This window comes from Uloborus diversus, chromosome 7 (genome assembly GCF_026930045.1).
Source record: "Uloborus diversus isolate 005 chromosome 7, Udiv.v.3.1, whole genome shotgun sequence".
NCBI classification, from domain to species: Eukaryota; Metazoa; Arthropoda; class Arachnida; order Araneae; family Uloboridae; genus Uloborus; species Uloborus diversus.
This window is the reverse complement of record NC_072737.1, coordinates 114,312,741-114,340,459: the sequence shown is the minus strand read 5'-3', so window position 1 is coordinate 114,340,459 and position 27,719 is coordinate 114,312,741. Positions and strand designations below refer to the sequence as shown.

The window sequence follows — 27,719 nt, the reverse complement described above, 5'->3', positions numbered from 1 at the left end:
TATTTTTCGTGGGCTTTCGAATGGCGCCAAAATCGAACTAGTCAAATAATTATTTTGGATAGAAAAAGTCATTTAACGACTTTTACGGGTCTTAAAATTAAAAGTTGAACAGTTCGGTACTCTTTTGGCGTTCAACTCCCCCCCCCCCCTCTACGTTCCTTCTCGGGTGCCCAAGTACCGCCCTGGCAAATTTGGTCCAGATCCGACGAAAATTGTGGATTTGTATAGGGAACATACACACACACACATACAACATACATACATATAATATTCTCTGTTTTATTTAAATGGATTTCAGGGGGTATTGTAGCTCGAAATCAATCAAATGCAAATGAATAAAATAATGAAGTTGACAATCATAACGACAAATTAGAAGAAATGGAACTGAATTACCCCCAACATACTCAATGGCTTTTCATGCGCGAAGAAACGCCAACAGTCTTTTTAAGCTACGGGTACAAATTTCGATGTTTAGGCGATGAATATTAATTCAGAAACAACTACACTAGAAAAAAAATGGATAAAGCAGACCAAAGCAATTAACTTATGTCTTTGGTACGGTACAGAAATTGAAGAAAAAAAACAAGCCAAGAAAGTAACAGTTGGCTCTCTGTTTAACGACATTCTATTTGACGACTTTCTCTATTTAACGACGACTTTTCACGGTCCCAGATGGTCCACTGTCGTGTTAAAAGCATTCTATTTAGGGACGTTTTCTACTTAAGGACGATTTTTTGTGGTCCCTTGAAAGTCGTTAAAGAGAGAGTCAACTGTATAAATATTTATGCTTTTTCATGAACTCGGTTTTTACGAGCACTCGCTGCGTTGTAACGAGAAAACATCGTAGTCCCTTCGTGTTCTTTATAAGCGAGTTCGTTGTACTATTAAGTTTTGAGGATGGAGGAAGAGAATATCTTAAACAGATAATGAGTAAAATTGTTGCAATATGTGCGTATAAAATTTCTCAAACCAATTCAGGATTTTTATTAGCCCTGATGTACATCTGACGTACAAGGTCTGTGTTATAATAATTCATGTTTAAAAAAAATGTTTCTAGAAAGTATGCAGTAACTACCACTAGAGTACTTAAATTCGTCTAAGAGCTCTTGGAGAAATGTGCTTTGGAAATTTTTTTTAAATTATATGTTAACAAATGAGCTTTGTCTTTAAATAATAATGAATAACATAAGAAAAACATGGTAATTAAACCTTAAAAATAAGCTTTTATCTTTAAGTAATGAAAAAAAAAGATGCCATAGACTGAAAATCGTTTTATTTTAGGAAATTTATTCAGATAAAATCAGAAAGAATATTTAATAAATATAGCACTTATTTTCATATTTCCTTAATCAAGCATATCTCGAACAAAGACACCTCCATTTGAAAAAAAAAAAAGAGAAACACTATTTATTCGTCTTTTTGCTACATTAGAATGAACTTACTTAATTTGCGAAATAGGTTTAACCCTGGCTCAACATTCATAATTTATTAATTTAGCACAGTTGTGTTGTACTTTAAATCACTTACCTTGCCCAATTAATGAAAAAAAAAATGAACCGCTACTGAGAAAGATATTTAGGACAGTTAACTAAATTTTTATCAACACCAGCATTACCTGAAATTCCACGTTACACATGTTTACTGAGCTACAATTTCTCACAATGTAATTTCATCAGACAATAGAGTGGACATTCAGTTCAAACCTGTCCTCCCGCTTACTAAATAAAATGCTTTCGAACATGTTTGAAAAGCGAGAGAGAGAAAAGATTACATCAGGTCATATTGTGCGTTGAATATGCTTTTAATGTCTTCCTGATTGCATTCATTTATATCCATTCATTTACATTGCCTGCTAGCAATTCACAAATATGTAGAATCGGGAAGTCAGGTGTAAAGTAATTGATAGCAGTCAAGTTAAGCATTAGTCAAGAAGGTGCTTAGTATTTTAAAGAAATCTTGTTTTATAACCCCCGACACACAAAGGAAGGGGGTTATACGTTTGTGTATCTGTGTGTCTGTCTGTGGCAGTCTAGCGCCTAAACGGATGGACCGATTTTGAAAGAAAAAAAAAATGTTCGAAGGGAGAGTTGATCGAGAGTGTTCTTAGCTAGGTTGCATCTTTGGATGACATTAATTAACGAAGATATTAATTAAAAACCTCTAAAAGGTTTTTCGTGATTTTTGCAGTGAAAACATAGTTAAAATTTTTAAAATTTAATACCAAGGTGAAGAGAATTTTTTTTCCGCGTCTGATAGAATGAGTTTGGAACTTCCATGTTTCATACAATTTGAATTATAACGTTTTTTAAAGCAGATTTTAATAACGGCTAAGCCTTTGTTCATGCGATTGATGACTGGATTCATTGTTGGCCGACAAGGAAATAAAACGCAATGATTTAAAATGTTTATCTGTTGCCAGTTTCTATTCAATAGCAAATAAAATACTTGACATTGATTTTTAGTAATATAAGGCTTTTAAAAGGAAGGATTTTCAATTTTCCCTCTAGATTTTACAGTTGCAACTCAGTCGGGTTTTTTTTTAAATTTTCAATTTCATCGTTGCTTGTTCTTCCTTCGCTTTCAAAATTTTTTTCGCTTCCTCACTTTACAAAATTTTGTTTCTTTGTACCAAAAATTATCTATGCACGTAATTGAAATCGCCCTTAAAAATCCATTGCAGTTCTAAAATGACTTTGAGAGTTGTGTAGAGCTATCGATAATGCAAAGTGTATGACTGGTACCCTAAATTCTGTGTCAACTGTTAGGGATTGTATGAAATATTTTGAATTTTTCTATGAAGTCTACCAAGAACATTACATAATGGCTATAGATTATATGTTAATTTTTAGTATCAAGACTGCCTTAGGTATGCAGGGGTGTAACTTTTCCAGGGGATCCCGTGGAATTTTGGCGAGAAACTTTAGAATAATTAGCCATTTTTTAATTAGGTATCAAAACTAAAAATTAGTAAAGCGACTATTTAACAATTTGGATAATGCATCACAAAATGAATACTAATTTTTATTCTCCACTAGTGGCTTTCCAGAAAGATTTTTTTGCAAGAAAGGTGCAAAGAATGGTATTTTTCATCACTGCTAAAAGTAAAGGTTCAACGTTTCACCAAGATTTGTAGTTTTTCACAAAAGAACGCACCATTTTCCCGGTTTAGTTAAAATGATTTCGATCAGCGAATTTCTACTTTCACCGAAATCTCGATTCAAATTAAAGTATAAATTGTCACGTTAAGAAATTTCGTCTAACATCTTGCATGAAGAAGAGTAGTTCATTTTACAATTAGAACTTTTATGTGTGGACATTTTGTTTAATAATTCACATCTTCAGACTTGGAAGATTTTTTTGGTACATGATTGATACAGCAGAGACATCCCTAGTGGTGCTCTGGTCTTGACAACACTTTTGACACACTTGACAAAGACTGTACAAACCACAATATCCAGGTTTTTCCCTGACCTCCCCCCCCCCCCCCGACGAACATTTGTTAGATATCAGCTAAGTTGAAAGATGTAATCCACCTGCACTTAATGCAACATCGAACAGACTTCATCCAGCTATATTCTAAATTGCCTGGGTATACATAAGGAGGACATTATTGAGTGTCCACTTTTCGTTGAAGATTTCTGAGAACATTTGGAGTCATGAACCTGGTTTAGCCAAAAAGTAGTTGAGTGGGGATTAGAAACAACAACAACAAGTTATTTAGTTACACTAAGAACACTTTTAATTTGTGAGAATTTGCATTGGAGATTTTTCTAATCACCAGTTCACCAATAACCTTTGTGAGTGTTTTGTTTATTTTTATCACTACGGCATTGCAATTATTTTTGCTGTTTGGAAAATTCACGCGGCAGCGAGAGATAAAATAAAATTTGAAGCATGATGTAAATTAATAGAATTTTTAGTAAAAAGTTAAGCATTAAGTGATGTCCTAAAATATTTGATTATGAATAAATAAGATGAGTAAGGTAGTACAAATTTAATTTCAACTATCTCCCTCTAACGAGGTCACAAAGTCGAGTAACAAGTGTAATGACGAGTGTCATAACATATCTTCAAACACTCACAGTTATTTAACTCTAAAAATCAACAGGGTGACTTTACTAGAAGTTCAAAATCAAGCAAATCGAAAAAAAAAAAAAAAAAAAACAGCGGAATTAAACAATGCAACATAATTTATGCCGTAAATAAAAAAGGGATTCATGAAATTTGTACAGAAAAATTTCCCTTGTAAGAAGTGAGCTTAAAAGTAAATTTGTTTTCAAAAAATAGTTTTGGTGTAATAAAATTAATTATAAGCGATTTTATAATTTTTCAATGTACTTACATATTAAGTTCTGCACTTTTAGTATACCGACAAGAAATTTTTTCAGTATTCAAACGATTGATGTATACGCTTTATTTTTTATAAAATAGCTAGACTCGCAGTCTTTTTCAAGAAGACATAAATTTAGAGACCTATTTAACTTGACTCAAAGTAAAAATATCTTTTAGTTTATCTGAGACAAGCTGTCTGAAAGGTAATTTTAAAGATTATTCTTTAACCGACGTCAGATTTAGCGTTACATATAAATGTACAACGGCGAATTTAAAGGTGTTTGGGCCGTCGCAATGCGGTTTTGTGGCCCCTTAGAGATGCACAGAAAAATATATAACAGATTTTTCATGTTCCTTCTTCGATACCCTTCAAGGTCCCTATGTCCATTGGGGCCCCTCGCGATTGAGCAAATTGCTACATGGTAAATCCACTACTATAAACGTACTGTTATGGCTGAAAAAGACATTTTAAAATTTACTACCCCTTTGGACAACGATTCTATGTGAAGAAGAATTTCAACATATACAGAGATCAATACAAGAGCAAATTAAATGCTGAATCTGAAATACGACTGAAACTGTCAAATATTTGAGCAGACTTATATATATATATATATATATATATATATGAACTTTGTTCCACAAATATCCCATTTTAAGAGTTTTTTTTAAATTTGAAAAATGACTGAATTTCCAGAAATTATATTAAGTTTGCTTTTGTTGAATTTGTTTTGTATTCATTTTCTAGCTACCATTTTAGTTCGTAGCGATGTTTGTATTTTGCAATTAGGTTTTCGTTCTTGTTATATATAAAATCATTATACCAATTTCTATTGTGTGTGTGTGTGTGTGTGTGTGTGTGTGTGTTTTTTTTTTTTTTTTGCCTGTTTGCCTGTTACTCATGAGTTACTGTACAAGGGATTCGCTAACTTTTTCTGATTTTAGAAGGGGTTCGCAAGTGGAAAAAGGTTGAGAACTGCTGGCCTAGGGTAAATTTTACTCGAGTAAATTTTACTCTATCCAATATACCAGACAGCCCGGTTATCACATTCAGAGATTGCAGTTTCGTTCCTATTAGAACTCTGCAGTCTGGATTAGTGAATAACCGAGCATAGGAAGCAGATATCATCTCAGTGAAGATGAGAGCGTCAACAAACTGGTAGATAAAATAAATTCATCTGACCAGCGAGCGTTCGCAGCATGGTGCGGTTCGACTCGTGAGTTGAAGGCAAAGTTTTGGTATTTAGCAGTTTGGGCATTGCCTTCAATACACGATTCAAACCGCCCCATGCTGCGGTCACTCGCTGGTCAGATGAATTTATTTTATCTACCAGTTTGTTGACGCTCTCATCTTCAATGAGATAACATCTGCTTCCCAGCATAACCGGGGGGTGATAACCTGGTTGTCTGTTGTATAGCATATGGTTCTGCCGTAGCCCGGCTTACGGTCGGTAACTTACTGCTTTTACTCTACAGTTTGTCACTTAACCGCTATTATTGTAGTATGTCTAATAGACACTTGATTCAAACGTTAATATTTTTTGTTCATATTGCAATGAAATTTGAAATGATTTCCTGGGCTGGGGAGTGACGAGTTAGTTCCTGAAAAGCTGGAAAGGAAATATACTTTGATATAGATCAACGAAATAACCACTTAAAACAAAGTTACCTCATTCGGCGTTTTAAGAAACAATCAAGCAAAAAGGCTTTGCGTCGTCATTCTACTTACTTTGGAAAGCCCATGGTCTCAGTCTTCTCAATCCCAGCAGCAATTGAAAGAAACTAGTGTAACAACCGTTGCTCAGTTGCATCTCTGAAGAAGCTCGGACCAGTAGTGGTAATGCTTGTCGAACTACAGCGTCTACAGACTCTCTGAAATTCTCCTCGAGGTTCACCCATTGCTGTAGTACCTGAGATGAAGGCAGTTCAGATTCTTCAACACCGCTTACCAGAGTCTCTAAACCTAAATAAATAAATTTTAGAAAATCAATAAGCAATGCGGTAAATTTTTAACGCATTTTAGTCTCAAAATCTGTTTAAGATTTAAATGATTCAGGGATTGAATTGTGGTATTTAAACTTTTTAGCATGGGTCACTGATTTGTGACCAAAGTTGTATTTGCTATCCCAAGAGGTTTTATGAGGCACTTGAAATTGTACTGGATGAGGGAGTTTCAAATTATAGCCCTGCAGGAAACTAAGCTGAAGACTTGCACTTCCCTCAAAATCAAGGGTTACAACATATATAGGGTAGATAGACAGAGCAAGAGTGGCGGAGGATTGGCTTTTGTTCTCAGAGACATCAAATATCGGAGTATAGATACAAATCGAGATTTAATTGATGGATCCAATCTCGAGATTCAAGGTATAAGGATTTTCTGGAGAAAAAGACCACTTAATATCTTTAATATGTACCATCCCCCTGACTTTAATAATCTTCCAATTGATCTACAAGACTTACTTAATGTAGGTACTATCTGCCTAGGAGATCTTAATGCCAAACACCCCTTATGGGGCTGCTCCTTAACAAATACAAGAGGAAATCAATTACTTGACATGATTGATGACAGAGGCTTTACTATTCTTAACGATGGCACTCCCGCTCATTCTTCATATAGTTATAACACGAAAGAAGCTCTTGACATTTCAATCGTCAGCACAGATATCAGTCCTGGATGTAGTTGAACGGTCTTGAACAACTTGGGGAGTGACCATCTTCCAATATTAATTGAACTAAAGAAGAGACAACTAGTGACCACCAGTAGAGAAAAACAATGGATTTTTAAGCAAGCGGACTGGCAATTATTTGCAGAGTCTGTTGACAATGAGTTAAAGAGGAATCCTCTCAGAGACAGTGTAGAATGGAACTGGTGCTCATTTAAATCAGCGATCTTAAAAGCAGCCAGGAAATATATACCACGGGGTCAATTGAGGAGGGAAAAAACCCTACTTAACTAGCAAATCACCCTTACTACAACCTCTATTGGAGGAACGTAAAAGAGTCCTTGAATCTAAGGGCTCGGACAACGGTAATCTCGCAAGAACTGAATTGAATAAAATCAACACAAAAATTAAAAGACTATATGCTCAAATTAAACGTGACAAATGGAACGAATTGTGCTCGGGACTCGACTGAAGAACAGATAATGGAAAACTATGGAAACTGGTTAAAAATATTAGCAAAGAACAACCACAGGTAGAGCAGAGTAACACAATCCAGAGTGACAGTGTTGACATGTCCGAGAACGATGAACAAGCTGCCAACCTGTTAGGTTTACATTACCAACGAATAAGTAAATTGAACTTTACTGACAAAGACATAAAAGTCAAAATCAAGGCAAGAGATATTGTACATGGCTGCCGTAGCAATAACCATTGTCAAAAAAACATTTTCAGTAAAGATTTTGGCATGAGTGAACTCAAGGCTGCAGTTAGAGAAACTAGCCTGAATAAATCACCTGGACCTGACAGCATTCATGGTCAAATGGTTAGATCATCTTAGTGAATTTGGAAGACAAAGGTTCCTGGATATTATTAATTGTTCCTGGAATAAGGGACATCTTCCTAGGGACTGGAGGAGAGCGACAGTCATACCTATTAAGAAACTTGGCAAAACCGACAGCTCCCCGGAGAGCTATCGACCTATAACCCTAACCAGTATTGCATGCAAACTCATGGAGAAAATGGTTCCGAGAAGACTCACTTTTCACCTACATTCGCACAATCTTTTCTCAGAGGAGCAGTACGGCTTCAGAGAGGGACATTGCACTACTGACCAATTACTTTACTTCTGTCAGGGGATTAGAGATGCCCCATGCCCAAAACAGGAAACCGACTAATCGTACAATCGCAGTCTTCCTGGACTTGTCAAAAGCTTTTGACAGAGTCTGGAATAGTTTACTAATTATAAAACTATCTAAAAAAGTTGGAATTGGTGGTAAAGCTCTTCCCTGGATATACGATTTCTTGAGAAATAGATTTATCAAAGTGAAGTATAACAATTCCCTCTCCAGGAGTTTAAGGATCTCTCAAGGGGTACTTCAATGGTCAGTGCTGAGTCTAACTCTGTTCTCACTTTACTTATCAGGCATTGAAAGAATTATTAAGGAAAAATGTGAAGTTGGCGCTTTCGCGGACGACATTGTCCTCTGGAAGTCCGATTCTGACGTGAAGAGCTTGGAGAGTGTCAATAACCAAGTCTTAGAAGACATTTGGAATTTCTCTGATGATCACAAGCTATGTTTTAATCCAACTAAATCTGTGGTAGCCTTCTTTACTCTTAACAGAAGGATCTATAATTACCATCCCAATATTTTACTGAATGGTCAATTGCTGAATGTGGATAAACATCCAAAATATTTGGGATTTGTGTTGGACCCTGAAATACTGGGAAACAGTCATATTGATCTCATCTTGTGCTTAAGGCTAGAAAGAGACTAAACATCTTGAGGTACTTCTCTGGGCGTGATTGGGGGTCTGATGCTGGAACAATCAGAAACACGTATATCTCACTAATCAGACCAATCTTAGAGTATGGCATCCCAATTTATTGCTCTGCCTCTGCTACAACTCGAAAAAGTCCAGCTCAGTGCTGCCCGGATTATTACCGAGCTGAGAAACACTTGTCCTAGTGATATTGTGCTTTACGAGGCAAATCTTCAGCCGCTAAGTCTTAGGAGACGAGCATACCTAACAAAATATTACAACAAGCTCAGAGCTCTTGGTACACAAAATCGTACCTCTATTTACTTCGAAAACTGGCGTAATAATCAAAGGCTCAGAAGGAACAGTCCCTTTAGCCAATTAGCCTCTTTTAATATAATCGATAATACCGTGGAATCACATCATCTGATACAATGTCTAGACCCAGCGGATTATCTTGACGGCGTCTTTTTCCATCCTGACTTACCGGTTCAAGTGAATAAACAAACAGATCTTCCAGCCTATTTAAGACAAGTAGTTCTAGAGAGAATTGGAGAGATTCCAATTGACGCTATCCGAGTCTACACGGATGGCAGTAGAGACGATAATAACCACTCTGGTAGTGGAATTTACATCAAATCGCAAAATCTTGACTTGAGGATTCAGAGGAGAAACCCTAATTACTGCTCTGTGTTCCGCAGTGAGCTATTAGCCATTGATGAAGCCCTAGACTCTCTGGAGCTTCTCCCCCACGGAACCGAAATTTGGATTCTATCCGATAGCAGAAGTGCAATACAGCACCTGACCAGATGACAAAGTGTGAGAGATAGTGAAGGAGTTTCAATACTCAACAAACTAAAACAATTTTCCGTCTCTCATCAAATTCACATGCAGTGGATCCTTTCCCATGTAGAAATAGAAGGTAATGAGATCACGGATACCTTGGCGAAAGCTGGTGCTGCTGAGGTCTCAGAGCCAACGGCATCAATCACCTTCCACTCAAAAATTAAACACAGGGATAATATGACTTGGATTATCCAGCCAGAGCACCATTGGTACAGATGTTCACGACCTGGTGGCTCCCTGACCCCTGGGTTTAACAGACAGGAACAAACAACTCTTGCCCGTTTTCGTAGTGGACATCTTAAAACTTAAAAATTTTCGGAGGGGTCGAAGACCTTTCAGACTTATTCCAAGTGTTCGGTTGAGCAGGCCTCGCCTGACCATATACTGTCGTGCCTGGGGCTCTCCAGGAGGGATTTGACTGAAGACCCAGTGACGGTGCTGGATTTCTTGAGGGTAAACAAACTCATGGACCTGGTCTAGCTCTGCTGACCATGGGGGCATGCAACAACAACAGAGGTTTTATGAATACATAAGTTGTCAACTGTACAGATTTGCCCGGCAACAGAAACAGCGTGACGTTGAGACGTAAGTCACAGATTCTTCACAAAGTCTCTAGACTATTCCTTTTTTAATGAGAAAAAATATGAAAAACTAAAATTTTAAAGAAAAAACATTCATGAACTTCAGTGAATGAGTATCTGTACCGTATTTTCTTGATTATAATAAACAGGTAGCTTGTATTTAGCTTTTACGTTCAGCATATCATTTATATGCATATCTCATTGCGTTTTACAGTTGATTTAGGGGGAGTAATACTGGTTTATCTTGCAGACTATTTTTGATGTTTTTTAATCTGCATCGTAGACTGCTGAAAAAAGTTCTGCTGCTGGGCGGATAGCTAAATATATAGATATAAATTGCTTAAAAAGAGAGACATATGTATACAAAAGAAATGAAAGCATAGCTAATGAAAATATCTAATGTTAATAAATGATAAAAAAATATGTAGTTGAGTCAATTGACAACTAGTAGATGATGACTGATGGGTGACTACAAGTATAAACATAAAGTGTACATGTACGTACATAAATAAGTGAATAAATAAATAGAAATATTAGCTTTTAATGTTGTATAAAATTTATTTTATATCCATTGCATAATTATATTTTACATTAGCTATATGTAAAAACATAAAAATACAGTATGCAGACTAGATTAACCGACAATATTAACGGTATAGTGGTGAATGATTCGTTTTGTAAAGCCATGGAATTTTATGGAGAGCATTACAAGGATTTAAATTTTCAATTTTTTTGTGTGAAAGTTCTTCGTAAATGAATTTTAAACAAGTAACGCTATCGGACTAAACTTTCTGTAATCTTTAGAGTTTTGTTTTAAACTAAATATTATTAAATATTTAGTTATTATTACTAAATATTACTATTCGTGAATTGTACCGGAATAAAGAAAGTAATTGCATCTAGATTAACAAAAGATTTGATCGATCCACAAAAAACATCTGCGACATTGAGATACTAGATTTTAAAAGCTCGTGACACGGGCATCCAATTGCATTCAATTCAAGTCCGTCATCAACGGAACATACGAGTTTACTATATAAACTCATTCTATAAATTGAAAAAAGTATACTTAGCAAAAGATTCATACATATGAGAAACACAGGAAAAACGAAGTTTTCATTATGACATGGTTTTAAAAGGCTAAGTATTTGAGTTTACTCATGAACTCTCCTTTCAAAAATCCAGTCTCGTAAATACATCGTTCTCATTGAAGGGTACTTCAATCGTTGGATAAATTTCGTCATCTACGACTATTAGCCCAGTCAATAAAGGTTTCGTGTCGCAACTAATTTAGGGAAAGCTAATTTTTTGCAGGTAAAGTATACAATAAAAAAATACAAAGTTTCGACCCTCACCCCTCTTTTTCCCCCCACCCCCTCCGAAACATTGCCAGAGCAGTACTATGATTATACGCTTTTCGTGTTGCGACTACTTAAGAGAAAGCTGAGTTTTGGCAGGATGTTAGTACATAATGTATTCTTTTAAAAAGTACAAAGTTCCGACCCGCACCACTCTTTCTACATCCCCTCAACACCTCCGAAACACTGCAAGAACAGTACTATGACGGTACGCGTTTCGTGTCGCAACTAATTAAGAGAAAGCTGAATTTTGGCAGGATGTTAGTACGTAATGTATTCTTCAAAAAATAACAAAGTCCCGACCCCCATCACTCTTTCTCCCCCCCCCTCACCCCCTCCGAAACACTGCAAGAACAGAATTATGATTGCACGCTTTTCGTGTCGCAACTAATTAAGAGGAAACTGACTTTTGGCAGGATGTTAGTACGTAATGGTGTCTTTAAAAAAGTACAAAGCCTCGATCCCCACCCCTCTTGCTTTCCTCCCCACCCCCTCCGAAACATTGCAAGAGCTGTACTATGACTATGCGCTTTTCGTGTCGCAACTAATTTGGGGAAAACAGATGTTTTTCAAGATGTTTGTACAAAAAGTATACACTAAAATAAGACAAAGTCCCGACCCTCACACCTCTTCAACCCCCCCCCCCCCCTCCGAAACATTGCAAGAGCAGTACTATGATTATACGCTTTTCGTGTTCCAACTAAATAGGGGAAAGCTGATTTTTTTTTCAAGATCTTAGTATACTAAGTATACACTAAAAAAACGCAATGTCCCTACCCCTATTGCTCCCCCTCCCCGTCCGAAACATTGCAAGAGCAGTATTATAATTATACTCTTACAGCTCGAAAACTAATGATGATACCGGAGTATTCCTTTTTTTTATTTCACTTCTTACAATATTATTTACCAGTGGTGCCCAACCTACGGCCCACGGGGCACATCCGGTCCGTGAAACTGATCAGTGTGAACCGTTGTTTTGCAAAATGTTACAGTTCGAGGACTATGTAGCAACTGGTTCCTGAATTATTTTCAAATAAAAAAAGAACCGACTTCAAAAAACAAAAAGGAACTGAAAAGTAAAAAATAATGGATCATACTTACATACGATTTTTTACCCAAACGTATAAATCAAGTTTATTTTACAATTCCTGTACAAAAATCAATTAAACTAAACACCCAATTAAAAATCAGATGAATTACGTCATTTGTGACGATTCTTTTTCTTTTTTTTCTGGGATGAAGATTTATGCTCAAATCTCACGAAATGTTCGTCCATATGACGAAACGTTTTCTCAATGTTACAAATAGTTTAATCTTCGAGCGGGCGTTTGTATCTGAAAGAATTAGAAGGAGGTAACTTCGTTTAATAGCATTACACCAGATAGCGATACGAACGTCTGACTTAATTTATTTTTGCTAATCCTCTAGATCTACTTTTAGACAGCATTGGAATTTTTCTTGCGTCAGTAGAAGTCTGCCCATCTGCTGTTAGTATCTGAGAGATACACGTTGCTGTTTAATTTAATTTACTCTTCTATTCTGTAAACATGCTTTTTTTTTCACTTTTATATCACCTTTCGTCTTTTCCATTTCAAATGTAAATAGTTGAGTCATAATATCGTCAATGTTATTCATTTTACTTACATGTAAGTTTTAGTAAATGTTCGTTGTTCATATTTTTTGCGTTTTAAAGCAAATTGTTACTGTTTTTGTAAATGTAACTTTTTCAAATGAATTGTACGTATTAATCCTTAGCTAACTACAACAAATTTTGATATTTAACCTTTTGAAAATATTGTAATTTACAAAAGTATATCTGAGAAATGAGAGCAACCTTTCATATTAGATAGGTTTGCCAGAAGTCCCAGTTTGACCGGGACAGTCCCGATTTTCAGATAAAATTCCGGTGTCCCGGCCAGCTTACTCCACGTCCCGGAAAAAGTTTAATTTGATTACAGATGGCCAAAAAAGTCTAAAAATGATTAATTGTGAAAGATTATTTAGGATAATTACTTTGTCGTTTGAAACATTGACTGAAAATATTAATATTGGATTAGCTTATAAGGATGTTCACGAGATTTAAACCGAAATATCGTTCTAATTTTTATTCTTCATTCAAAGTGTTTCTTCTTACTAAAGTAGCTTATAAAGTAGCTTATAATATTAGCATAGAAGAAATAAAATATTTAAACTTATCTGTGTGCTCTTGTCATTTCTTATTACCCCTGATTTGGATTCATAATTAGTAACCATTGATTCATACCATAGCACCATAGCAATGAGATTAAACTACTCTGTAAAAAACAGCTAGGGATATGTACCCTACTTCTGAATGCTCGCGACACTGGAGGAAGGGGGGCATTCCGGTGTCCCGGTTGAACATTTCAGAAATCTGATTCATATTTATATCTTCTAATATCATCATTCTTGATCATATTAGAAGAAGCTACGCCCACTAGAAGGTTAATTAGAGCATTTTTCAAGAAACTATTTTGTCACGTACGACAGAAATTTCGTGAGGTTTGAGGATGTATTTTGAGACTGTTATGTTAAAGTATCAATTCAAAATGTTTTGGTTCTATTACAGAAAAAATACTCCAAACCAAACTCTCAGTTTTTGATATTTATGTTGTTTGCATAAGTTTCGCACTGTCGGACGTGAATTGCCGAAATGCCGCAAACGAGCGTGTGAAAAGTGACTCTTTCTTCATAAAAATGAGCGTGAACAAAGAAAGGAATTCTTGTAACGGAGAGAATGTTTGAATTATCAAAAGTCTGTCAGGCAGAGAGTTGTTTTTATTATTCAGTATGAGTGTGATGTTCGCATTTTGACAAAAAAGAAACAGTGGTTCTATTCAGGTGATAGTTGTAAGTAAAAAGGAGAGTGGGTCAGCAAACTACGTGGCATTGAATTCCAAGTGGTAATAAAGTACAAATAAGCCATACATTTCAAGCCTCGGATATTTCTAACAAACCGATTATTTTAACGGTAGTGGTATAGACTTTACTTTTTGTTTCAAGTGTTTATCCTCTTATGATAATTGGCAGAAAAAGTTATCTACCAAGGATGTTATGCTAATTCCAAGATTACTCATTTATGTATGTTTCCATCCTGAGACCTTAACTCTATGAGGATGAGGACCATAGCTCATGTGCAGTGGCATCCAAATGATGGGCCCCGGAAAGTCATTATGACGGTCCGAAAATTTCCTTATTCGGAAAATGTTGTGTGATGATTTGGCAAATTTGGAGATATGATTGCAATATTCCAGTTTATAAATGACCAAATATCCCTCTTCATTGGATACACCTATGTGTGCATACCCATATTTTATCATTAGGTAAAATTTGGACTTCCAATCGGCAAATTAGGAATTTCAGCCCTCCTAAAAATTGAAGTTTGGAGCGCCCCTGCACATGTTTGTCCCCTCAGTTCATAATTTATTTTATAACTTATCGAATACAATTAATTCATGTATATTTTTTAAATGTTATTAAGACATCATAACCTTAATATTAGTAAGGATAGTTCTTATTGTTCAAGCGATTTACTGTAAAATTTTATTTTGAAAACATAGTAAATGAAATTACATCTCCATTACATCCGCATCCATACTGCCATACAGCGGTGGTGTCACCACGGGGGGGGGGGGGGGGCTGTTCGCCCCGGGGTGTCACACATCTGGGAAGGGACACCCAAAGTGGAATTGCAAGTTTTTTTTAAATATAAAGCTGAAATTCATCTTAAAAAACTAAAAATTTTACAATTTTCGGTGGAGGTGGGTGAACTTCCAGATGCCTTCACTCCCCCCCCCCCCCACACACACATCAGGGAGTGAATATTATACTCAAGATTAGGTTAATGTTGTCAAAACGTTGACTTAGTAGTCACTTTTTGAACCAAAAAACTGAGACCCATTATTTTTTTGTGTATGAGATAAGTTTGAAATAATTAAGGTGCCACCAATTTCATACACCTCCTTACTTTTTACACCTCGTAACGACTCTGCACATATGCGTCTAGGGCTAATTACATAAAAGGTGTAGGCGCTAATAGTTTTTATTTGTCTTTTGTACATCAACCCACTTAAAGTTTCGTAATAACACAAATGAAGTTGTTTCTAAAAATTGTATGGATTCCTAGTTTCCACAGAATATTCAAGCGTTTTTTTTTTTTTTCGCTTGTAACGGGGGTAGGAACCACACGTACCCATCCCCGGGTGTCACGCCAGCTAGGTACGCCACTGCATACATCTGCTACTATTCAAGATAACTTTTCAATTGAAGATCACATGCAAGTAAATTTCAGTAATTATCCAAATATTTTTAAGTTAAATAACCAAATTTTGGAAAATAGTTTCAATTTTGAATTTTTTATGGACCAAAAGAAACCCTGCCCCATCCATTTACACAAAAGCAACTGTGAACTTTAAAATTACAGTGTATTTTTTAAGCAATGATAGTTTTATTAACATTCTGATGTCTCAATAATATAAAACAAGCAACATTTATAAGTTAATTGTTAAATTAACCATTTTATTGTCATTTACGTCGCCATTTAATAATTTTATGTAGTTAAAAGAAAAGCTTATGATCCTTAAAGGATTAATAATTGCAAGTAATGGGCAAGTTGCCTTGCCTGTTTAAAGTCATGACCAACACAAATATTGTATATTCTACGTCGGTGAGAAAACGCAAGAAGTCAAATTTCCAAAAACTGAGGGATTATTTACCACATGATTAATTACCACTATTTAAATTTCATATAACTCTGTTTGGATCTGAATGGCGACCTAATAAATGTACATTAGGAAATTTTAAAAATTACCTTCAAAGCTAAATAATTTGTCGCAAACAGCTGCATTTTTATCCCAACATTAATTGTAGGTGTATACATAATTGTATACAAAGAGCTTGAGAACATTTAAAAAAGCTGCATTTTCTCTGTAACGCACCACTTTGAAATTTGAAGATCATCCTAACTTTTGCTATAAGGAATTCAGTTTTTAGAAATTAACAAAGTTTATATGTTAAACTTGCATTACAAAATGTGATGAATACACTAAATTTCACTTTTAAAAATAACAACTCCATTTAACGGTCTTATTATTAATCAAAATAGTAATGTGAGCTTTTATCAAAGAGTTTTACATCTAACTAATAAAATTCTCGAAATGTTCCTCACATACTCTACAGGCACCATAACGAAAATGCATTAAAAAAATAATATGTTGCTCAAATATGCTGTACAAATTTTTTAACATCATACATAGGGAAAACTAGGGAGATCTGAAACGCATTTTTTACAAATACATTTAACTATTTATTCCTAACCGTTTGAAAATTTCGGAATTGATATTATTTGTTTTCTTATTATATTTCGCAACTTTTTACATTACTACTTTTTGTTTAAATTACATATTAATTTTTGATTAGTAATTTTTCAAGAATGTGCTGAAAAAATTACGTATCTTATAAGAAAATTTATGTAAAGATCTTATAACAGATTTTATAAGAAAATTTATATAAAATACATGTCTATTTTCCTCCAGCAATCATTATATTTTAAGAAAGTTTAGTTGGTTGAACATTTTACAGAAACTCTCTAATTTCAATAGTACAGCAATTTTTTGGAAGTTTTTGAAGTAGTTATATATATATATATATATATATATATATATATATATATATATATATATATATATATATATATATATATATATATATATGTATATATATTAGGGTGGTCCTTATTTTTGAAATTGCAGATATTTTACGCGATGCCTTCCCAATTTGTTCCATTATACAAATAAATGAGCCTTGGAAAATTTTAAGTCAAACCATGAATATTAACCCGTGCCCCTTGGGCGCGCTTTTTTGAGTTTTGAAGAAAAAATTGCGGATTTTCTCATTTTTATGTAAAAATATTCTTAAGTTTTGTATTTAAAGTAACTTTGAACCTCAATAGATGTTGCTACTTCCAGACCGACCATTCTCTAACTTTCATTCTGTAAAATTTTACATGTTACATAAGGAACATGTACAACAAAGGCCTTGGGTCAGGCATACTGCTATTCTTCGCTCGTTTCAAACTAAGCGGCAGTAGAACATTTCTTTCCACCAAGTTGGACACTAGGAATTCTAAAGGCCATTAATGTATGATCTTTGACAACAGCAAATTGCTTCCTCCAGGCTTTAGGGGGTGTTAATTTACAAAATTTCCTGTGTATGTAATAGGTGTGGCAAATAGGGGGTTTCAATGCTATAAATATAAGTAATGGTAATTATATTTTAATTCGCTGTTTTTTAGTTATAAATAGACTTAAATGTTTATGCAGTTTTTAATTCTTAAAGTATAAATTTTGAAAAATCCTCGATTACTCTAACATAAAAATTTAAAGTATTTTCCATATCTAAAATATAAATTTTAAAAAAATTCCAGATCTGAATCATGTAAAAATCTATACTTTAAATTGATTTTCTTATATTTCAGTACATATTCATTTATTATCATCAAATTCTTCTTGCAATTCACAAGATCTAGCAACCGGAATGGGTATCTATCCTAACCTGTTGAACCTTTTTTTCTATATGTGGTTTACCACAACGCAAAAAAGCTTGACAACTATTAATATCTGCTCGCCTTTCATTACTGTTAGACAAATGCCATATTAGGGACAAATATGCTGTTCCTTTATTAACAGCCAATGTAGATGCAAAAAATTCAAATCCAAATGACCTTGTGATTAATCGTACATCCCTTAAGAGAGCAAGAGAAAATCTTCGAGAGGTGAAATCAAATTTCATGAATTTAAATTTAGATTTTTTAGATATTTACTGGGATATACAAAGCTACATCCAGATGTTAGCTGGAAAAAAAACGCCGATAGGCTTACCGTGACAGTTTCAGGTTCCAATCTTGAACAGCTACTTGGAATTCCCGAGATATTTCTTCAGTTATATATGATATCTTAGATCATTGCTCTTTATTGCTAACTGTTCAAGCTGTAGTGTTTGATACAACGGCTCGCAATACCGGTTGTATAAATTGCGCATGCAATTTTTTAGAGCAAAATCTGAACGGTAATATATTACATTTGAATTGCCATCATCATGCACTTGAAATTGTACTGTAGAGTGTGTCTTTAAAGAAGTTTTTGCCTTTCTTTGTTCTAGACCCGATATTCCATTATTTAAGCGCTTCAAAATTTTGTGGAAAGATCTCCATATTCAGAACTTATAACATTTCAATCAAGTACACATACCACTTAAATTCCAAAAGACGAAGTTGATGACATATTATTGTTCGTAAAAAGCGGAATTGAGAAAGATTGCAGAGAATTCTCATAACTTGTAATAATATTTCCTGGTGGAGTCCCTCCTACATATGTTTTTGGCAACCTGGAGTTCACCTCTGAGCCAGATGTGCGGCAAAAAGATTTTATTGTTTGAAAATTTATATATTTATAGGAAACAATTTAAATTGACCTTACATGAAGAGAAAGCCCGTAAATGCTGTTTTACAGTTAAATGCAGTATGCGAATCCTCTAAATCATATAATGTGTCTAAAAAACTAGCAGCGTACAAAATGATGACAAACGTGCAGCAGAAGCAGTGATTGTAAAATTCATAAATCACTTATGATATTTAGGGGATAAACTAGTAGCTATGGCCGAATTGGATGAAGGAATTAATTTTGAAGATAGGAAAGGCTTGCCGATAAGGAAGACGTGTTTAATGACTGTATAAAAAAATTCAGATAACACACTGTTAAAAAAAATGTATTCAAAAATGAAACTCTGAATGTATTCATTTTTTTTTGAATACAATTGATTCAAAAATGAGTAAATGTGGCATCAAATACAAACATACGAGAAATACGAGTCATGAAATGAGTACATGTGTTTCTCAAAATTGAACCTTATTGATTCGGAGCTATATTGAGTAATGAAAGTATTCAAAAATGAGTAAATTTTCATTATTTTTGAATACCCATTTTTAACAGTGCAGTAGATGATTTGGAATACTTTCTTCGTAAAGATCTTCCTCTTTACAGAATCAATTACTAGTCAATAAAACTGTTTGATAAGTTACAAACACCAAAAGATGTTTCCCAATTTGATCCTTATTCATGGTAGAATGAAGGAAGTTCTTTAAAGGAAAGAGATATCATTAAAATGTTGGAAGTTGTGAATGATACAACTGAAAGAGGAGCACAACTAAAGAAGAATTTCGCAATCAATTTACCAAATATGTGTCAAAAACAATTTTAGACAGTCGAATACTATAGGAAACAAATGTACACGACCGAGATACGTTGAGAAAAGTGTACGATTAAGGTAAAGTTTCTAAAGCACTATTTCATTCTCATTCAATGTCTTCAAATGATAAATCCTCACCCACAATCCTTCAAAATAAAGCTCAAAATCTTCAGATGATATGAAGTAATGAAGAAGATTAATATTAGTGATACCTCACTGTGAAAACCACCCTAATATATATATATATATATATATATATATATATATATATATATATATATATATATATATATATATATATATATATATATATATATATATATATATATATATATATATATATATTGAGTAGTGAAATTATTTTGGTTCAGATTCAGAAAAATCTAATATTTAGTTTTTTGTTTTTTCCTGATTGCACTTAGTCAACACCAAAAATGCATCCGGCTCAAAAATAGCTATTTCCGAAGTATTTTGCCTCGCTAAACACGAAAAGCACCATAAAAAATTGAGATTAACTTTAGTTTTCAAGATACAGAGTCAACTAGGATAGTAAATTCTCACTAATACTCTTTTCTCTTGGCAGATAGAAACACCTCCATAGGACTCATCATCTGAACTTCGACCCTAGAATGGGGTAGAAAATCTCCCTATATGAAAACCGAAATAGATTGCAAGAAATTTAAATTCTGGGAAGAGAAATGCAGAGAAATGAAGTTCTAGGTAGATCCATCCATTTCTGCTTCCACCCATGCTGATTTTGCAGGGAATAATGAAGAACTTCGTGAAAGCTGTGAACAAAGACAATTTTTCAATGTGAAAATCAGTGTTTTTGAAAAATTAATTGCGAGGGGAGAGAAAAGAAACACCCAGGCAGCCTTTAATTAGAGACATACCGAGTACTCGGTATTAGCATTAACAGGGGTACCTGTGAATATCCCTGCTTTGATACGTTTCCTACTGCATCTGCCTTTTCTGGATCTTTATTTCACTGATTTGCACATTATAAAATGAAAGGTATCCTTCGATTTCAATAAAATAAAGACTAGCTAATAATTGAGGATATTAGAGATGGGGCGATTAATGTAATTGAATTTTCATGTCCCACTATTCCCACTCTTCCCATATCAATTTTTTTTTTTTTTTTTTGAAAATTCCAAATTTTGAGTTGTTAAAACGTTGCCTCTACGTTTACCATACACATATACATCGCATATACCAAGGTTGGTAAAAAAACAACAACCTGGGTTTAAAAACCAGGCTTTTTGGTTTAAACCGGAATTCTTTGGTTTGAACACTATTTGAAAGAAAAACAATTTTTTTTTTTGGAAAACCATGAAAATTTTATGAATTAACTGTTAAGGAATGTTTAATATTCATAGTTGTACCTAATTTCTACATAATTAAATAATTAAGAGTAAAATCTTGTAATTTCATTTACTTCATACGTAGGTGATGATGAAAGAATCAATAATTTTATAGGAGAATGTTGTTTGAAAATTTACTATTAAAAAAATACAATACATAAATGGGCCTTTGTATTAATAATCGAGGAAAAAAATTACTTTGATAGTTCAGACATTCTTAATTATAAATAACCAAGAATAAATTATTGTAAATTAATTTTCTCATTATTATAGCTGTTTACGATAAATAAATAAATAGTAATATACTTAAAATTATGTATTCCTAAACATGGAAAGTACTTGGCAGTATTTAAAAATGAGTCAGAAGTCTGATGTACATTAGACAACCTTAAAAGTTTAAAGATTTACGCGTATTTTGTTTAAAGATGGAAAAAAAAAAAAAAAAAAAAAAACAAGAAAAAACATGTATTGTATTTACATAATGTATCAGTGCAACACTTATAGAAGCAGAACAAATAGGTTTTGAGAAAATCCTTATGTCTTCCATTATAGACATTATTTCTCCTGGCATTTAGGAATTCAATTTCTTTATCAAAGAATAAAAACAAATCCTTTTAATTAAAAGCCTCAGTATAAAATTAAATGAAAATGTTCTTGTAGCACATTCTTATTATGAAGACTCATAAAAATTAATGTTTATTGATTCTTCCATCATTCATGCAGGGGACTTCTTTTATTAAATTAGGATAAAAAATGTTCTTTGAAAGGTGAAAATTTGGCACAAAATTCTATTATAAGAGCCCAGAGTTACATGGATATTTTCTATTTTCATAATTTTATGCTTTCTTTCCTTGCTTTGATTGCATCGTCTATCGGGAATGCAAAACGTGTGCAGGTATAAGCGCAATTTAATGCCTACTCCAAGTGCTCTTGGTCTTTTTAAAATACTTTTTTTCTCTTCTCATTTTAATATTGTAGCGTTAAGATTTATAGACGCTGCGCATCGCTTCAATGACAGATAATCCATCTCAATAAATCTTAAGTAGTGAAGCAAATTAGGTAATAAATGAAGTTTTGGTTGAAATATGCTTTTTGAACTATTTTTTTATGCAAAAGACTGAAAAATTATGATAATTTGAATAAATAAAAACGAACGACTTGGATGTTTTCTCCATGTAATTTTGGAAAAACTAAGTTGGTTGCTTTGTATATTTATATTCCTAATGGGAAAGCTTCATTGATTAGAAATATTGCATTGATTTAAAAAAAAGTAAAAAAAAAAAGAAAAAGATTTTGCAAATTTGCATTACCTTAAAAATAAAAGTTCCTAAATTTATTCATCTGTAATCCGTCTCTAAAGCTTTCTTAGTTGCTTCCATTTAATTAGATTTTACACTTTCCAATATTATGTAAAATTTATGAAAAAAATTTGGAGAAAACAATGAAGTTTTTCCAAAAAAAAAAAAAAAAACCACATGTTTTTTTTTTTTAAACCATTTGCTTTAAACCAACGTGATTTAAAAAAAAAAAAAAAAACACCTGACATATACTATAAAATACCATCAGTGAAACAATAAATAAATCGCGCAATGTTCTACAAATTGGTCAAACGTAGCATGAGAATTTTGGGATTTTTAAAGCTCATTTCAATGTAACAAATTTTCCAAAAAGCAGCTTTCTTTCTCACACCATGCCATGACAAGAAGTTTCTTTCCAGACATGGTGTCACCTGAGGCGATAATTTAGTCGTAACCCCTCCCCCACGCCAACAAAAAAGTTTCAATAATATAAAATAAATTTTAGCGTTTTACGTAAAAATAAAGTTTGTATAATTTTCAGAATCACAACTCCTTTTTGTTTTTGTAGTGCAGCGAAAATTTAATTAAAAATACAAATATAAATTAAGAATGCATTTTCTATACAGTTTGCTCTACACCCCTAGACGCATATTTGGCCTCCACCTTCTCGCAATAGTGTTCTCTATTTTCGCTGAACTTTGAAAGATCAAACATAATTCAAGACATATCGGTGGAAATTTTCAGTTCTAAAGTATTAATATTTTTTATAAACTCTTAAATCTATTTTGGGTTTCATCCTGGCGTGTAGCCTCTTCGCTCACAGCAGTTATGCAACTGCCAAAAAGTTAATACATACCATCTTAATCTCTACAAAGTATAAAACGAAGTCTCCAAAAAGCGTCTGTTTGTTTGAACGTGCAAAACTTGAAAACTACCCGACCAATTTCGCTGAAATTTTCACAGTATCTTTCTTCTAGCTCTGGAAGGGTTTGCAGACCGGTTAAAAAAAAAAAAAAAAAATTCGACGAGTAATTCTTTTTTTTATTCCAATTCAGGCCTAATTTTCACATAAATTCCCAACTATGGGGGTCAAACATGACTTGCACATATTAATATTACATATGGTTGGAAAGGGTAGAATTTTCTGCGTTCTACACAATTTGTTTCAATGTTCTAACTTAATTACGGCGGGATTTATTTGCGTTTTTAGCTCCATTTTTTTTAGGTTTAGCTAAAACCCATTACTTTTTTAATTAAATATGTCAATAAAAGTGAAGGAATTGTCCAACAGTTTTCTCTTTGACACCAATGGAAAAAGCGATATTTTTTATTCCAGATCCGTCTTGACCTATGGTCGCAAAACTGAGCTTCTATTTCGAAAGAAAAAAAGAGTTACAATCCTTTTTAAATCAAGTTCAAAAAATCTCATTTCTATTCAAATTGTTAACCATTTTCTTTCGCATTTTAATTCCTTAAACTTATTTTATTTTGTGTTTCCATGGTTACGCTTTTTAAATCCATCTTTCTCGATTTAATTTCTTAAAAGTATTTTAATATCTGTCGTTATTTTTTGGGAGAGAAAATTTGCATGATGTTTTTTAATTTATTTATTTATTTATTTAAGCATGATTGTTGAATATACGTCATGTGACACAACTTTCATTTTCAAGGTGGATCGGGCAAAGCCGGGCAACGCAGCTAGTTTATTTAAAAATATTTAACTTACCTCGAGGAAGGAGTTCATCCTGAGAGCTTTGTGCTTCGGTGTCCCAATACTGTTTCTGTATGAAATTCCCAACTTTTTGACTTATTTCAGTTACGTTGGCAACAAAGTTTTTTCTGTGACTTGGATCTCTTTTAAAAGCTTTGAGTGTAGGATTATAGTCTTTAGGCGATAATTCCATATCAGAAGGTGATCCTTCGGCATACAATATATCGTGGAAATCCTGATCCGAAGAAGAGGTATTTAGGTTCATGGAATCTGTCAATGAAGATCTTTCGCTGTCTTGTTGTTCAGACGTATTTCTTGAATTTATCTGATTCTTCAAATCTTCTCCTGACGGAGAATCTGCCTCGAGCAATAATTTTCTAAAATTATCTTTAAAGCTATCTACGTTCTCTTTTAGCTTTTTCAAGTCTGGGCCGAAGTTTTGTTTTGTGGAACCATTGAGATCTGTGCTGTCAGTACTTCGCAGAATGGATACGTTGAAAGGTCCTCCAACTTGACCCTCGCCTAGAATTGTTAAACTTTCGAATGGCACTTCTGTGATATTGTTCGCTACAAATTGTGCAGAAAATGAGGATTCTGAAGAATTTGTATCTTCAGATGTTTTCGAGAAGTTATGATCAGATGATATGAATGAATTTAAGAGGCCCGCTTCAGTTGAGCTTTGCTGAAAATAACTTAAATCATTATCAAAGTAGTTTTTATGCATTGATTTATTTACATTTGAAAAAGTATCGTCCACAACTTTAGCACTCACGTGAGTCAAGTTCACACCACTCGTGCTTTTCGCGTTATAATCGTTGGGCGTCACGTGTAAGTTATGATTCAGTTTTGATGCGGAGTGGTGATCTGTCCTGTTTGTTGAAGGAATCACCTTGCTGGCTGTTTCGGGCCCTAGCAATGATTTTTGCTGATGACCACTGTCTGTGATAGATCTAGTCACGACACCGTGAGTTTTTAATGTCACTATTAAAAACATAGCTCCAAGTTGAAGCACTATTCTTCTGTGAACGAGCATTATTATTTTTTCAGAATATTTCTTATTCTCTATGAATTAATCTTTGCAGCATTTTTTCTTCAGAATTAAATGTTATGTCACAACGTTCAGAAACACAAATCATTGCGAAAAATGACACTGGACACTCCAGTATTGAAAAATAAAACCAGTAATTGGTGAGATGATTATAAAACCAATAAATGCAATCAAAAAGTTCAACTACTAAGGTAATTGTTCCATAATACAATAAAACAAACCATAACCTCTTGCCAATTTCTCATATTACCTGAAGAAACTATTTAAAATCATAGTTCAAATGCATAATCAAACTATCAAACTATTATCAAATCATCAAATTGTTATCAAATCATCAAACTATTATAAATCACCAAACTATTATCAAATCATCAAACTATTATCAAATCACCAAACTATTATCAAATCACCAAACTATTATCAAATGCATAAAAATATTATGTTGTTATGCAAGTTAAGAAATCACAATCGGAAATTGAAACAGCGGGAAAACACGTGCAAGTAGCGGGAAGCACAACACGCCATCTGAGACACTAGACAAAAAATGGAATCGCGCGACGCTACCTGAATAGCCTCGGGCATCCAATTTTCACTTTCTCCTAAACAAAAAAGAAAGCAAAGCATTTTTTGGTTGACTGTTCCCGCCGTTAGGAACGCTTTAATGTGACCGCTATTTTCTTCCTTTTCTGCAATGGAACGAATGAACGCCTGCAGTTCTAGGACACTAAACAGCTCTACTTCCCGAACACAAGCCGGCGTTCTTTTCGGATCGTTTGGATGAAAACGTGTTCGCCCCCGAGAGAAAGTGGCCAGTATTCTAAAAACGATTCTTTCTAATCATGATATCCGGCCATTTTTCTTTCTTTCTTTTTTTCTTGACTTTACTGTAAAAAACTGCATAAATCGCATACTGCAATAAAATGTACATACGCAACGATTGGAAGTTACTAATTGTAAATAATGAGTTTAACTTTTATAGTGATTATTTTTGCACTCAAGTCGAAAACAGGGGGAGGAGGGACAATTTTTTACAATATTATTACTGTCATGATTATTATTATTTTGTTTTGATTTCTTTCAAATTATTCTGTTACTGCGTTCAACAGGTATCGAATTATTATCTTATGTTTGAAGTCTTTTATTTCATTTATTTATTTTTTAAATTGAGTAGTATGTATTTTTTATCTTTTATTTTTATTTATTTATTTATTTATTTTATTATTATTATTATTATTATTTTGGAGTAATGATTGAACACGTACCTATAGGGGAGGGGAGGAATCTGTGGATATTATTTTATGCTTCTACGAATAAAAATTAAATTGTATGTAGTATTTAAAAAGAATACAATTTGGTTAGCGTCAAAGCTCTTGGACGGAAACCATGCTTAAATATTCAATAACTACCAACATTTTATTTGTTTATTAATATCAGCAATTACAAAATCAAAGCAATTAAACTTAAAAAAATTAATTTGTATTTTGTATTCCCATTACAAAGTTTAAAGTTACGTTAAAATTTGTAAATATTTAAGCAAGGAAAAATTACTGAAAGGTAAAATGTGGATTCGGTAATTAATAATAATAGAATTAACTTATATTTTATAGTATATATGCATTTGAGCTAGTTTTTGGCTTCTGCGACCGCCTTGGCAAGAATGATTCACGTATCCTAATTTGAAATTACGTTTATTTTTAGATTGCATACATTAATGTGCTTCTTACATAGTCAAAATTTGTCTTAAACATGAAATAAACTGCCAGTTCAGCTATTCCATCCAAGGACTGCAGTTTCGTGCTTTTTAGCACTCGTCAGCCCGGAATAGAAAGCAACTGAACTGGAAACAGAAAACCTCTGAAAGGAGCCAAGATATTCAAACTGGTAGCTAATGTAGAATCAGTACACCAGACGAATGACCGCAGCAATGGTGCGGTTCAACTCAAAGATTGAAAGCATTTATAGGTATTTTGCATTAAGCTACAACCCTAAGCCGGGGCTAAGCCAGAAATGCATAAAATAAACCACCAGCTCAGCTATTCTATCTGAGGACTGCAGTTTCGTACTTTTTAGCACTCGTCAGCCCGAAATAGAAAGCAACTGAGCTGGAGGCAGAAAACCTCTTCAAGGAGCCAAGAGATCCAAACAAACTGGTAGCTAATGTAGAATTAGCTCACCAAACGAGTGATCGTAGCAATGGTGCGGAGCCAGGGCTAAGACAGGCCTCCAGCTCAATTGCTTCCTGTTCGAGGCTGATGAGTGCTAAAAAGCACAAAACTGCAGTCCTCGGATGGAATAGCTGAGCTGGCGGTGTATTTTATGTATTTCTGCCTTAGCCCTAGCTTAAGGCGGCAACTTAAAGCAAAATTGTCATTGGCATTTTGCGTCATTACCATCCAACAGATTTGACAAGCTATCAGAGCCAGTAGGTTTATCTGACAGCTGAAATAACCATCACTTTCAGTAACAGCCATTATTACTTTGTTAATAAAATATGAACA

At 33.8% G+C, this 27,719-nt stretch overlaps 1 protein-coding gene across 1 annotated transcript in view; it reads right to left on the bottom strand.

Annotated features, from left to right (window-relative positions):
- The window catches only part of LOC129226842 (nose resistant to fluoxetine protein 6-like), a 151,830-nt gene extending 126,624 nt beyond the window's left edge, over window positions 1-25,206 (bottom strand). Inside the window, exons 1-2 of the mRNA XM_054861472.1 lie at window positions 24,189-25,206; window positions 6,062-6,295 (exon numbers count right to left, since the gene is read on the bottom strand). Of these exons, the coding sequence (XP_054717447.1) occupies window positions 6,062-6,295; window positions 24,189-25,206 (1,252 nt within the window). The remainder of the gene's footprint in view (window positions 1-6,061; window positions 6,296-24,188) is intronic.
- Window positions 25,207-27,719: the final 2,513 nt, after the last annotated feature.